Consider the following 15,971-nt stretch of genomic DNA (forward strand, 5'->3'; position numbering starts at 1 on the left):
ACAATATTTTTTGCTTGGGCTCAACCTGTTTATTAAACGAACTCAAAATTAAAGTTCAAGCTTGGCTTATTTATAAACAAACAAACATGAATGAGTTTTTTATTGAACCGAACCCGAATTCGGAATTATTCATGATCGGCTTGGTTCATTTATAGTTCTAACTTCTGACAATATTTTATTCAACTATCTTTACTATCAAAGATAGTGTCAAAATATTGTGTATTTGGCATAATTCATTAATAAAACCCTTGTATTTTTTATTTATAACCAAAACTCCAGTTTAAAAAACAGTATTCTTTCTCTATACATTTTTGTTGGGTCAAACACAATTGCTAACGCCATCTCATCTGGGCTTGGGCTTGGTCTTGTTCTTGGCCTTAGTACAATCTATCATGACATGAGGCCTCATCCCACAGGCCTAATTAAATCGAAAAGAAGAAGAAAAACAAGCGAGAAAGAAAGAAAGGGTCTAGTCTAGTCTAGTAGTCCGACTAAAGTTCAAAAGAGAGAGACACACAAAAAATGAAGACCCATTAGCTTGAGGTGGAGAAGGAGAAGGAGAAGGAAGCAAGTAGAAAAAGATAAACAGAGAGAGAGAGAGAGAGAGAGTGAACGAATGATAAGAGGCGCTGCCATGTCTCTGACTCTGAGACCCACTTCCAGAATCCTATCTTCCTTTGTTGGAGACCGCTTCCTTCATTCAACACCACCTCTTCACCAACTCTTCCGCTACAATCCAGGTCCAGTTTCCAAACCCAAAACCCAAAAAAAAACAAAACAAAAAAAAATCAATTTATAGTTATGGTTATGTTGGGTGTTATTGCAGGAAGCAAGCATGTGTCAATGCAGCTATCCAGGACTTTTTCTGGCTTAACCGACCTACTATTCAACAGAAGGTGTGTGTGTAATATGCTATATATCTTTCTTATGTACACAAACACAAGGTGTTCATATTAACTTGATTATACTTGAGAATCGTTTTATGTTACTAATAGAATATATTCACCTTGAATTTATGTTTGCCCTTTCTGGTTGTATTTTTGTATTCTTTTACATATCAAAAACTGACCTTTGGGTAGAACTATGTTCTTTCTACAAATATATTCTGTGCAATATAAAGGATGCGTTATTGAAATCTTAGAATAGTTTAGTGGTTTTCTTTGGGATACTTAAAACTGAGATGTCAAAATACAATTTTGCACCAAGTGGATTCATTATTCATTAATTATTTCATATGACTGCCTTTTGAGCAAAACGTTATTTGATGAAGATTCATATTGCTCAACATGATATGATTCTGGGAGTATGGTTTTCTTTGTATGGTATAGCAGGCTTAACAGCTACGGGGAAGATTTTTTATGGGGTATAAAATCTTATTAAAAGAGGTATTATATTGGTAGAATGGTGTTGTATGTGTAAATGTAGTGGCAAAAAAATGGATCATTTGTTAGTCCATAGTAGAATTGCTTGTAATAGGTGGACATTTTTCCCCCTTTATTTGGAGTTCGTTTGCTGATGTCTAAGAGGAGAGGGTCGCTTTTAAGTTGGAGGAGTTGGTGTTGCAGATAGAGTTGTTCTTTTGTTTGGAATGCAGCTCCTCTTTGCTTAATATGGACTATATGGAGGTAGAGGGATAACCGTACTTTCAATTGTAATTCTTTAGGAAATTCTTGTGCACATGTCCTGTGTACATGAGCTATCTACTCCACTCTAATAAAATGTTATTACTAATAAAAATATAGATTCTAGGCTGGTATTTGGTCACAAATTTTGATGTGTACACAGAATAAGCTCTTGGGTTTGTATTTCCTGGTTCTTGATCTGGTCATGGTCACGCTTTGGGAATTATGCTGTAGGATTGAGGATTGGATTTCATCAACTATGAAATTTCACATCTTCTTTGGCCTTATACACATGACACAAAATTTCAGAAATAGGTATTTGACTGCCTTCCTGTTGAAATTAGCAGAAATGATGGATTGCCAAATACCACTCGTAAAAGACTAAAGCCTGGAAAATTGTCTCCTTGTCGGCCTGTTCCGGGTCATATAGAAAGGCCTCCTTATGTCAAATCTAAGCAACCACCTGGAATTGCAAGTGGACCTGAAGTGCATGATGAGAAGGGGATAGAATGCATGAGAGCATCTGGACGGCTTGCAGCCCAGGTTCTTGAATATGCTGGGACTTTAGTCAAGGTGACATTGTGATTCTTTGGTTTGCTATTCCTTGAGAACAGTTTTTAATTTGTAGTCTATTGTTCAATTTAAGACCATAAGGTTGTTGCCAGGCCCCTGAGTATGTATTCTAATAGACTTTTGATGATATATTTCATTTATCAAGAGCCGCCTGTCTTCTAATTCTTTCCTGTTCCTCACCCCCACCCCCCAAATCTCTCTCTCTCTCTCTCTTCCTTCTTGTTAGGATTGAACTTGAGTATCAAGTTGGGTTTGCCAGCAAGACATGAGTTTTGAAAATTTTCATTATTTTTTTTCTTATTTATTATTTTCAGTTTTCCTTCCCTGAACTAGGAAAATAGTTTACACTTTCTGGAATTAGTTTTGTTGTAGCTGATGAGGAAACTAGTTAGAGATGAAGTGTAGATTGTAATTGTACATGTTGGAGGTGAGCACCTTACTTTATATTAAAGTTTTAATTGTTGCTTCTGTTGGCAGCCAGGCATAACGACAGATGAAATTGACCGAGCTGTTCATCAAATGATAATTGATAATGGGGCCTACCCCTCTCCTCTTGGCTATGGTGGGTTTCCAAAGAGTGTATGTACATCAGTGAATGAATGTATTTGCCACGGAATACCAGATTCCCGTGCACTTGAGGTCCTCTCCATTTAAATTCTTTAGTTTCTTAACCCTGTATTTCTGATTGTTTAAATTTAAATTGAAGATATGTGTTTATTTGCAGGATGGCGACATTATCAACATTGATGTTACAGTTTATCTAAATGTAAGCATGTTTGGTGTTGGGCATGTTTAGTTCAAAGCAAGGGAAAGGGTGTATATGGATTTAGACTAAAGGAGTTGAGATAAATTTTATACATATTCTTGACTTTATACATGAGTTTCTTCGCTATTTCCATTGTTTCTTTGATTATTTCCCATACATTGGTGTTGCTGGGTTATAGGTCTCAGGTAGTGTTTTGAGCTTCTTTTTGTGTGTGTGTGTGTGTGGGGTCATTTTTATAAGCTAGTGAAGTGGTTTTTGGGAGGAGCTCTCTAGGACCAGGGCAAAGAGTCCAACGTTTTGAGAGAACACTAATACCTTAACCATTTTCATTGTTTCTTAAGTTCGTGGTGATCTTTCTTGTAATTTGATAGTATTCACAATGGTTAACATGCTATAACAGTGATTTATTACTGAATTTGTTGCAAGTATAGATAAAACAATTTCACCTTCATCTCTATGTTTCTAGTTTTAATGAACTTGACGCAGGAGCATAACCAAAAGTTATTTCAATATTTCATTTTTAGATTTTCAGTGGATAATTTCATATTGTCACGTAGTTATTTGTTTAGTTTGGATTAGTAGCTGAATTTGGTTAGGATTAGTTTTTTATCTTTAGTATTGGATTAGTATTTGAGATTGTTTAGAATTATTAAATTAGTATTTGATATTGTTTAGGATTTGTTTAGAAGAGTTTATCTTTATCATTGTAATTTCAGGAAGCTGCATATAAAGCTCCAGATGATTTCTTTCGTATTTTCAGACTATGATTATTATTATTTAGATTATTTGCAAAAATTGCATTGCTTTTGTTTGGTGGTGAATCCAAACACCTTAGGTGGGAAGCCTAAGGTCTACTGTGGGACTAATCTAGGTGGGAAGCCTAGGTTGTCCTGCATCAGAACTCTTTTTGTTTTGTTCTTTCTCCAAAACCTCCCCCCACCCTCTCTCTTTTTCACTGCCAAAATTTCTCCATTGGCTAAAATGTTAGAATATTTCTCTGATAGACCTTGTAACTTCAGCCTCTTGCAATTACAGTTGTAATTCAGATTCTTTGATTTGCATTTTTTAGCCTAACTATTTGCAAACTTGTAAACTTACTGTGATTTGTAGGGGTATCATGGTGATACATCGGCAACATTCTTCTGCGGAAATGTTGATGATGAGGGCAGACAGCTAGTTCAGGTAGCTATCTTGGACTTTAATTGTGGCATAGCTTTCTTTACATTCATGATAGCCAGAAATAAGTCTCTTAAAATCACGTTCTTCACTAAGTAGGTGAGTTGTTATGAAATTAAACTCTTTATTGGTTCAGTAAATAAGTACAAAATCTTGCCATTGTAATTGCACTGAAGCATAATTGTGTATCCGTTTTGAATTTAGTGATGTAAATAACCTAGGTTCTTGTGAGATTGGGGATTATGATTTGAGCTTTACCGTGATAAGCTTGAAATTCTTAGTTAATTTCAGATCATGTTTAATCAATATTTGACCTTTACTTTTACCTGATATCTTCTCATATGCCATTAAAAGATCTATATGAGAAGGTAACTGGCATGTTATAATAGAGCTACTCGTTAAGGACACTCCGGATCTCTCCATCTTTGCTCTCTTAGACTTCTTGAGTCCATTTGTGTGACTATAATTGCACCTTCCTCCAGTCTTTCTGCAGATTATCATCTTTAGTATCTCTGTTGGTTACCAACTGTTGTGTTTGTGTATTGTTAAAATGTTATATGATCAAAGCCTCCACAAATTTCTAATACTAAATGATGGCATAGTACATATAATATCAAATGTATGAGTAAGGAAGCTGAGTTTTAACTGCCTAGGCTCAAAGAATCCTTGTTGCATTAGATGACCTTGAGTTCTTGAAAGCCAGTCAGTGCAATCTGTTTCCAATTATATCAGTAGATAAGCACAATAATTAGCTCTCTGAAATACTGAAGCATGGTAACTGTATCCACCAATTGTGACCTACTGTTTGAGATTACTCCCATATTTTCCATGTATACCAACAACTGACAGGATGAACATAATTTTGGGTTTGTTCATTAGGTTTCATTGTTAGAAATTCATGAGAAACAAGCCAAAAAAGAAAGCAGCTTAGACTGCTTAGGCACTGCATAGATTCTGATCAAATGCAGAATAGTAATTGAATGGAAGACAAATAGCTCAGCTATGCGTTTTTGAAACTAAATGTTATCTGAATTTCTTATGAGCGAACAATATATTGGTCTGCAAAAAGTATGGCCCTAGATTGGATGGATATTGATGCTCTAACGTCACTACATGCCAAATGTAAATTAGGGATGAACCATTAACTGGTCCAAATTGAGATTGGCCATTAATTATAACTTACAATCATTTTATTTATCACCTTTTGTGCACTTTTTTTCTTTGTTGATGGTTTTATTTGAAAATCTTAGCCCAAAGTTTTGGAATTAAGGATTTGTTGTTGTTTCATTTGACATTCTTAGGAAGCGTGTCTTGATGATGTTGGTCCTGAAGAAGATCCTTTAACATCTTGCAATGTTCTTCTTTATCTTGGTTATATTAATTGAAATGATTTCTTGGAATATATGCTTCAGGTGACTAAAGAATGTCTTGATAAAGCAATATCCATATGTGCACCAGGAGTGGAGTTCAAGAAAATTGGCAAAACAATTCAGTGAGGCTCACTTATATTTTTATTTCTTAATTCTGTGGCTTCCATTCTCCCCTCTATAACTTCCAACTCTGTGGTTATGTTGATGAATGATTTTTTTTTTTTTTTTTTTTTGGAATTACAGAATTGTACTTTTCCTATTTGCCATTCTTTTGCTGTATCCATTTCCCTAGGCTTAGCTTACATTCTGCTCCCCACCTCATGAACTCATTTTAATTTGGTAATTTGAGGAAAAAACTTGTAATGTTGACTCTTAAATTTGATGAATCAATACATCATTAATTGCTGACTTGGTACTTTGTTTGTTTGATATAGTCATATTTGCACTGACTACTTGGTACTTGAAAGTTCTTTCACTTTGTATACTAGATGCTGAAAGATTAGGATGATCTTTTGTCTTTGAGTCTGTTTGGGTGAGATTATTTTCATTGGCTTATTTCCTTTTAAAAAGTTGTGTAAAATTACAGTTGTACCTAGAAAAAGTAAGGCTTTAAAATAGCTGCATATGAGCGGGGAGTGAAAATGAACTGCAATATTAAATTAAACAAGCATATCCTTAGTAAAATTTATAATAACATATTGCATTACCATTTTTATTGTCCTGTACATAATTATTTTTGGCTAAAAGTTCTATCTATCAAAAAAAAAAAAAAAAAAATTGGCTAAAAAGTTCTGTATATGAATGTTAGATGTTAGGTCTCAATTTTATAACGACTTATAATTAACGGTGTGTGTTCATATTTTTCTCCCCTTCAGAGATCATGCAGATAAATTTCGCTACGGTGTCGTTCAACAATTCGTTGGCCATGGGGTTGGACGTGTTTTTCATGCTGATCCAGTTATTCTACACTTCAGTAATTTTTCTGAGCTTTTATGTTGCTTCTTTCTTTCTTGTCCGTATATTTTTTAGGCTGTTGTTTCAACGCCATCTTGACTTTAGTTTGTGTTATCTTTTTTCAAATCTATTAATTTATTTTATTTTATTGTTCCTTATCTCTATTTAAGTCATGCAAATTGTTGACTGATATCAAAGGTATATCAACATTGAGAAGACCATCCAGAACATAGAAAGACATGTACTTATCAAAAAACATAGAAAGACATGCCATTTGACCTAAATGTGACTGGCTATACTAGTATAAGATCCAAATTTATGTCACTTTGATAGTCCTGTATTCCGAAATGGAAAAAAAATTATAATATGGAGTTCCAATAATTTTAGCATTACATTTTTTCATTAAGAATTATAATAACAATTTTTATTATTAGTACTAGGACTACTTTATTGATAAAAGAGGAATCCCAACTATACATAAGGCTTCTCCAAGGAATTACAATCTTAAGTTTAAAGAATCAATGTAGTGTATGCATAAAAAAATTAAAGAATCAATGAAGTTTACAAAAGAAATGAAAGAACCGTTGCCAAAAGCCCTAGACCACTCAAATAGGGAACGTAGTGTTATAAATTTATAATAACAATCTCTCCTTCACAAGATGGCTTCTCTCTCTCTCTCTCTCTCTGCATCAGTATGTACATTTTCTGGAGAGTTTCGACATATTCTGTATTTGATCATTTTTATTTTTTCAGGGAATAATGATACTGGATGCATGCTGTTGAATCAAACCTTCACAATTGGTTAGTGAATTTCCATTAGTATAATGAATTTCCCTTACTAGAATTTACCTTAAGTTGCTGCTAATTGTCATGCTAACTAATGTAGTTTCATTTCATTTTTTTTTTTATACGAAGTAGTTTAACTTCAATTATTTCAGAAGTCCCACCCCCCCCCCCCCTCTTTCTCCCTCCTCAATGAAGCATTTCAGGGTTAATACTTGTAATCAATGACTCAAACTTTATAATTTTGATTTGACTTGGAAAGCCTTTAGATTGATGGCTGGTATGGTTTGGGAGAATCATAGCTTCATGTGACTAGATAGTAGATACAGCAAGATAACTAGACTCTAAAATAATGCATTAGTGATTTGCACATATTGGTGTGCACTTACACAACCGTAACTCAAATTATGGAAAATTATGGCGGCTAGGATGGGATATACACAGCCATACGATTTCAGTTCATTGCCTCTGTTATTTTATGTAAATTATTTGATAGTTTTTTCTTATGTGTTACAATAATTAATGATTGAAATATTTCTATTTCTATACGTATTATTGATTATTATAAAATGCATGTGCATAATGGTCAATTTTGCAGAACCAATGCTGACAGTAGGTAGCTTTAATCCTGTAATGTGGGATGATAACTGGACGATTGTTACCGAAGATGGGAGCCTGTCAGCACAATTTGAACACACGATTTTAATAACCGAAGATGGGGCTGAGATATTGACCAAGAGTTAAACATTGTTTGAACTTTGAATTTGATTCTTAGTCAAAAATTTTGGCATCAATCTAAATCTTGTTTTTATCTTTGATTTTGGTCATTACCTTTGACATCTGTTATTCTTTGGTTCTCTCCTTGTTTGTGTGTTCTTTGACCCTCTCTCCCCAGCTTCTAGTTTCATCTGATATTTCTCCTTCTATACCATAAATAAGTTGGTGTGAAGAATTGTGAATATATATATAAAGATTTTATTGAAATAAAAACAGACCCAAGTACACAAGTACACCGGAAATGTACTATGGGTCAAGATCCCAAAAAAATAATGGTCAATCAAAATAGAAAGAGAAGAAAATGAAATTTTTTGTAAAGCTAAGCTCCATTCATATGTTAAAAATTTGTTTTGAATGAATATCTATATATTAATTGAATTCCAAGAAGTTTAAAATACTATTTTGTTTAAACTATGTAACATAAGGTAAATATTGAGTTCTCTCTTTACATGATTAAGGGTTCATTCGGTTAGGTGGATTTTAGGGAAGATGGAAGAGAGAGAAACCAAAATGGTTTTTGTGGGTGTTTGGTTAGAAAGATGAGAGGAGGGAAAACTAGTGGGACCACCAGCATATTCACACTCACTAGTTTGAAAGGCACAAAGCCGTAGGCATGAGAATTAGGGACATGGGATGATGCATCCTGCGCATGGTAGCTAGGTGTTTTATTTCTTCTACTTTTTTTTTTTCTTTTTTTTTTTGTGTTTTTGTTTTTGTTAATAATATTAATTGACAAATAATACAAAAATGTAACATAATTAATTAATTATTAAAAAATAAAATAATAGTTTGTATTTTAATCTTTAAGTCGCTAGCATCTAATTTAACACATTTTTATTTTAGAATAGATCTCTACCCAAAAAAAAAAAAAAAAACTTATCAATTGTTGAGGGAAGTCTAATTAAATTAAATCATTTATTCTTAATTATGTTGTAAAAAATAATATATAAATAAAATGTTATAACATTGTTATTATTTTTGTAATGGTAATTTGATTGACTGTTTAATGTTTATACTTACCAATTTCTTATCCATTTAATTTAAGGTATGAAAACTTATTTAAAATTGTTTATATTTATTTGAATATATTTTGTAAATGATATAATGATTTATTACATATTTCACTGATTTGGTTTTTAGAATCATGTTATTTTTTCTCCGGGCCACTAAAAATCAATCCCCAAATTGGAGAGATTTATGGAGAGGAAATTGAAGTGGGAGAAGATAGATGGAAAATGACTCATCTACCCCTACTGTGCACATGTTGGTTGGCTGCTTATAAAAAAAAAAAATATATATATATATATATATATATCAAATTGTCAGATTTTGTTTTTTGTTTTATTAGTCTTTGTTGCTTACACCCTACCATCCTACAGGCTACAGTGAACCTGATGTTGTTTAGGTTCCTTTTTTTTTTTTTTTTTTTTTTTTAATATCAAATGGCAACTTTTATTATTATTATTATTATTATTATTAGTTTTTCTTTTGATAGATGTTTTATTAGTTGTGTTAGTTTGTAAGTTTGTAGTAATTAAAATTTTTAATTTTAATAAATTATTTAAAAAAATTTTTTAAATGTATTAGAGGCATTATAATAAATTTATGCAAATTATATTTTCTATTCTCTTACTTTTCTACTCAACCAAATCCACTTTTTCACTCCCTCAGCCACACACGTACACTGAGAGAAAACTAAAATTTTTTCTATTCCCCCACTTTTCCACCCCACCCTATTTTCTATTCTCCCAATCAAATGGAGATTCTTGACAAATAGTGTATAGAAAATAGATGGGAAGTTAATTGGGTTTGTTATGGACAATGTGAGAATAAGGAATTGCATATCAATGTGTCCTTCTTCAAGAATAACATAAACTTAAATCAAAGTTTAGGAATAAAGTTAGTAAATTAAGTAAATGCATTGTCTTCAAAATGTTTATTCGTACCAATCAAGGTAAAACTTTGTGTGACACGACTCTTTGGTCGAACAACTCCAAGATTAAACTATAACGTCTACCTTCGTGTTGGACACACTTTCACATACAAAGGTTAAATAACAACATTTTATATGAGTCTTTCCACACAAAGAGAGAGAGAGAGAGAGAGGAAAAAGTTTTTGGTTGAGAGATGTAATCTACGAGCTAAGAAGAAGCCAACTCTAAATTGTTCTATTTGTGTATTTGAGTAGAGAGGAAGCTAAAAAGCATAATTGGTTTGGTAGTATGGCAAGTAAACCACTAACTTGATCAAAATAATAAAAAAAACAATTAAAAACAGTCGCAGTTAACACAAACACACACACACATATATTACCTAGTTAGTAACGTACCATACCGTATATATTTATAATATTACACAAAAGGACTTATAAATTAAAATTATTTTTAATTACACAAAAAAATGATTCATAAATTAAAATTATTCAAACTCTCTTTTCTTCTAATTATATATATAAAATTGATATGATTATTAGATTACTAAGAAAGGTAACCAACCAACCATTACGATAAAATAGGCCAAAGCAAAATTAACTAAATTCACGCACACGAACTCAAATAAAAAGCCAAGTGTTGGAAAGCACACATAAAAAATTGCATTAAATACATGGTCTAATACTAGAATTCATAATAAATTAATTAAATTTTATGTTGGCCATCAGCTTATCATAACTCTTGTTTATAACTCCAGTTTACAACTACAAAGATTAGGTCATTTTGTAGTTGTACTTTGGTTATGTAATGTATTATAAACTCGGTTTAAAACACTATTTTCGTGTATGTTTTAATTGTTTACTTTAAAAAAAAAAAAAAAAAAGGCTTATCTTTTTGTCCAACTTGAAACTAGTTATAAACAATATACATGACACTGAATACAAACACGAGCACGAGCATGAGCATGAGCATGAGCGAAATTATGGTCTAATACTAGTATCCAAATAAAAAATTAATCCAAATAATTGATCACTTTAAGCAGTTCAATATGGAACAAAAGTAAAGTATGGCCTTATTTCAGTTCATTTTAGACTACTAGACCTTAAATTGATTCTTTTTTTGCTTAAAAATTCATTTTTTTTTCCTTAATTTTTGGGTTGAAAAGTATGATATTTTATTTTTTTAGGCCAACTCTTTAGTCTTGGCTAAAAAATTCAAACAAAATCGCCATTAGAAATTAGAGATATGGACATTAAAAAAACAATAAAAATGATAAAAATATTCAAAAGGTTAACTTAAAATTCAAGTTTTAATAATATAAGCATTATACTTATATTTGAAAAGAAAAAACAAAATGCTACCATTCTAAACTTAAATAATAGTTTTTATAAAAAAAACTTAAATAATAATTTAAATTTAATGTAACATATTACATTTGTTCCATGAAATATAAGTATACATTTTTTTTTTAATATTCTCCATTTATATAAATACATTATGTATTCCATTATATAAAACTTATAAAAATATAAATTAATTTTAAATAAAAAAATGCACTATTTAACTCACAAATTTTACATTGTATTAAATTTTTTCACAGATCGCGTGAGTTTGCGACTAATCATTCATTAAACTGTTGTGCTTTGGAATTGCTTGATGTCCAGGAGAATAATTTCCAAATCCCAACCATACCCGACTGCAACCACAACAGATTTTGCACACGTGTGGAGTTGGATAGGTTTTTATTTATTTATTTGATTATTGAAGGAAGTGATTTGAGGATTTGAACCATAACATCACAATTGTAACACTAAATATGCTAATTGAACTAAGTAATACTTAGGAGGCGTTTGGTTCGTTGTGATGTGTCCTTAATATGATACACATTATGATGATGTGATATTAAATTTTTTGGTTTATTTTTTTTCTAACATTACTTTAATTTGAAATTACAAAATATATCACATCATCTTAATCTCATCACCTTCTTAAACAATGTAATGTTGTATTATTGTATTAAGATTACATTAATATAAGATTACAATAACGTAATATTATGAAGTAATGTAACATCACAGCGAATCAAACACTCTCTTAGTTAAAATTTATGACATGTCTTTGTTAAGGTGTTTAGTTCCTTTCATCCTTGTAAGGAACAATTGTTTTTTAAATGAACCATTTTCGAACTTATTCTGATGTATATACAACCTCTTAAAACATTTTTATTTTTAATCAGTTTAATTTTTAAGCAAAAACAAGTAAGTGAAAATAAGTTTATCCAAATAACTATCCCAGAAGTTTCATTAGCATATCATTAATAATTTTATTTGCATTTTTCTTGTCTTCATACCTATTACGGTGAAAAGGTTAAAAAAAGGCCTCTTCAGCTTCAAACATCGACTTAATAGAGTCACAAAATTAGCATTAGGGAGAGGAAGGGGGCAAGCCATTTGGCAATGCATGATCTCAAAAAGTTTTTTTTTTTTTAGAATACTATGTATTTTAACACACACACATAAGGAGAGATGAGAGAAGGTTTTAAATAAACTAACAATAGTGTATATCTAAAAGAATCTAATTCTTGGATACACAGCACAGACTTTAAATGTCTATAACTCAGATTCATTTTCCAATGTGGGATTAACCTTTGTATGTGTGTTAAAATACATAGTATTCTAAAAAAGTAGAATGATATGAAAAAACAAATCTTACCAAATGGACAATTAATGAAGTGCAAAATTATGGATTAATGCTTGTTCCAATAATTTTCTCCTCTTATATTTCTGTGAATCATTATTTTCAGTTTTATATTTTGAGTCCTCCAAAAGTTAAATAAATAAAATCATCCTCTCTCACAAAATAAAAGAATAAATAAATAAATATATATATATATATATATATATATATATATATAGACACACACATATTGATATATGTGAAGGCGACAACAATTGCTTTTACGTCTCCAATTATTAAACCAAAAGAAGTATTTTGTAACAAAACTTATTACAACATTATAAAAGGAAATTAACAACCTTCCTTACTATCAAGAAATTATAATTTGTTAGGGGTAGTACTTCTTTAGAAAGGAGGAAGGAAAAAAAAAAAGGCCTATGGGAAAAAAATTATTACAATGCATTCTTTCACCTATAAATAACTATATAAATTTGGTAAACTATTTTTTGATATTTGCTATTTAGAAAATTAATAACTTTTCAAAAGTAATTTTTGGAAAACCATCTCATTTTCCTATACTTGATAACAACCTTTAAATGAGTTTGAAATTATCATTTTACCTCCTTTATTTAGCTTGACATGAAATAGAATTGTTTTCTATAAAATTTTAGTGGAAAACAATTCTATCTCATGCTAAGTTATATAAAAGAAGTCAAAAAATAGTTTTTCTATAATCCTCTTTTTTTAATGATATTACCAAGCATAAGAAAACACAAATTATCTTTACATAAAGTTTTTTATCGAAACAAATAGAGTGTATAAATCATGTAACCTACGTACCATAAATGTTAAACGTTATCCCCCAAACTTGAAGTTCATGTTACGATAATTAAATCGTCTTAAAAAACTCGTGCATCATGATAATAATCATACATTCTGAACACTCAATAAAGTTTGATCGTTTAAAACCTTTTTGGGATTTTTTTATTTTATAAAATGTTTGGCATTTTGTTTTTTCTTTAAAATACCATATTAGTAAAGAAATAAAATATCATATATGATTTATTTGTTCTTATTTCCATAATTTTATCTTTTAAATATATGGAATTATAATCCATAAAATTATAAAAACTTAATTTATTTTTGTAAGGACTAGAATTGAGTCTCTAGCCCAAAAAATGGATGGACTTCGATCCAAAAAATCCAAAACAATGAATTTGTAAAATGTGGGTTGGAAAGCTGGGCTAAAATTAGCTAGATAACAAATAAAGTAGGCTTAAATGATTAGAACAAGAACATATATTGATTCAAAGTAAAGAAAACTATCATTGGTACGATCCGAGGAGATCAGTTCTTATATATTTCTCACAAGTTTGATTACAAATTTGATTCCTGATTGTTACGGTGTTTCTCTTTTGATTTCTCGATCCCCCCCCCCCTCCATGAAGGGTCTCTTACATTATATTGTTCCCTTTGAATGATCTTGGCCCTACACTTGTTGATCATCTAAGCTACTACTTGAGTGTTTGTCCCATCGGACACCCTCTCAAGCCCTCTGTGAGTTAGGGTAGCCAAGACAGTACTGTTCAGGGGTCTTCTCCACGTTAATGCAGCTAAAAAGTTAGTTGCAAAACATTTAATGCGGCGGTAGCAGCCTTTCCTTAAATATTTATGAGCTTCCATTCCTCCTGTACGTTCATAATGCACGTCCTTATCAGTGGGATTTCTTGAAAGGTTACTTTGAATGATAGGATATACATTTGGTCTGTGCTTCGTTTATCCAAAGAGATACTCCTTCTCGGACCACCTACCCCAACCTTTCCATTTGCAACATACTCATGGGATTCTAAACTTGACACTCTCACTATTGCTTATTCGCCCTTAGATCAATCAATGTCCTTTGCCAAGCCCCAATATATATTTTTGGGTCCTTATCCCTACAATTTTCATTTCAAATTCTTTGGGCTTTTCTTTTCCCCTCATATTTGTCCTTAAACAAATTACTTATATAGTTATACTTTTATTTTTATTGATTTTTTTTTTTTAAATATAGATGTGTGTGCTTTTTTTTTTCTTTTTACTTTTTTTACCGTTCCTTTGATAATAAGCTAACCCTTTATTTTCTATGAATAATCATGTATGTTTTTGTTTATACATTGTGATTTAAGGATTTTATTATTCAAATCTTTGTAAAAAAAATATTGTTGATCTCTCTTTCTAGTTTGCCTTGCACAAAGATAGCTTAACAATTAATATTGTATCAAGTATGTTATAACATGTTCCATAAAAAAAGTATGTTATTATATGTTTATATATTTTATTTTAAATATGTAATAATTTTCTTTTCAATGAGTTATCAATTTGGAAACTTTTTTATATAAACATTCTTCCTTTTATTTAATTTTTAATTAAACTAGAGGTATATATATATATATATATATATATATACACGTGCTATGCATGGTTTAATTAAAATTCATATGAAACCTTAAAGAAAATATAACAAATATTTAAGAAAAATAAATATGATAATTAATAAAATAAAAATAAAAATGATCTTAAGTTATCTGACATGAGCCTATCGTTTTATTTTTTTAAATCAAGAATTAAAATTTATAATAGAAGAATAAAATAATTTAAAATTTTAATAACATTTAATTGATTTTTAAAACTTCCCAAATTTTAATAATAAAATTTTAATTGAAAAAAATAATTTAAATTTTATAAAATTTTGATTACTCAAAATTTTTTTTTGATATGAAATTTATTATTATTTTTTATAACACAAGTGAAAGTGCTTTTGTTATATATACGGTACTAGAGAAGATTATCACAACTACACTTTTAAAACCTTAACTGTTACTAGCCTTTGAGCACGCACTCATGCGCGTGCTCAGAGGCTCTTCTATTTTTTGAGTAAAAATTAATAATTTGTATTTATTATAATTCGAGATTTCTACTTTTTCCAATCACAAAAAAAAAAAATATATATATATATATATATATATATATGGGGTGAGTTTTGTAGATTGGAGGAGTTTTAAAACTAACAAAAGATTGATCCTATTTTGTAGGGAGTTAGAAAGTAGAAGTATGAATTTTTTTTTTTTTTGCTAATGAAATTAGAAGTAGGAATTTAAATTAACATAAAATGAGAAGTTTATTAGAAGCAGTAAGATATTTCAACGTAGAAGTAGGAATTTATTATTGTTGTCAATTTATTATTTTAACCCCATTTTTAAGTTTTAGGTAGGGGTATTTTTGACAGTAAAAAAAACAATAACTAACTTTCTTTTGCCAATTTACTATTTTAACCATATTTTTGAGTTGTTGGTTAATTAAT

At 30.3% G+C, this 15,971-nt stretch overlaps 1 protein-coding gene across 1 annotated transcript; it reads left to right on the plus strand.

Moving 5' to 3' along the window:
- The first annotated feature begins 462 nt into the window (after nt 1-462).
- On the plus strand, nt 463-8,090 carry LOC115995454 (methionine aminopeptidase 1D, chloroplastic/mitochondrial). The gene is made up of 10 exons (XM_031120026.1): nt 463-740; nt 827-896; nt 1,970-2,195; nt 2,673-2,834; nt 2,920-2,961; nt 4,072-4,143; nt 5,550-5,629; nt 6,383-6,480; nt 7,215-7,262; nt 7,843-8,090. The coding sequence occupies exons 1-10, from the start codon at nt 617-619 to the stop codon at nt 7,986-7,988; spliced, it is 1,068 nt and encodes a 355-aa protein (XP_030975886.1). The 5' UTR covers nt 463-616; the 3' UTR covers nt 7,989-8,090.
- The last annotated feature ends 7,881 nt before the right edge of the window (nt 8,091-15,971 follow it).

The sequence above is a fragment of the Quercus lobata genome, chromosome 6, assembly GCF_001633185.2.
Source record: "Quercus lobata isolate SW786 chromosome 6, ValleyOak3.0 Primary Assembly, whole genome shotgun sequence".
Lineage (NCBI taxonomy): Eukaryota > Viridiplantae > Streptophyta > Magnoliopsida > Fagales > Fagaceae > Quercus > Quercus lobata.

Bases quoted from the DNA above. Each gene is read 5' to 3' on its own strand.
- LOC115995454 (XM_031120026.1), top strand. From the start codon at position 617: ATGATAAGAGGCGCTGCCATGTCTCTGACTCTGAGACCCACTTCCAGA. The intron at 2,196-2,672 runs GTGACATTGTGA...TTCTGTTGGCAG, and splicing joins ATGCTGGGACTTTAGTCAAG to CCAGGCATAACGACAGATGA. The intron at 6,481-7,214 runs GTAATTTTTCTG...TTATTTTTTCAG, and splicing joins TCCAGTTATTCTACACTTCA to GGAATAATGATACTGGATGC.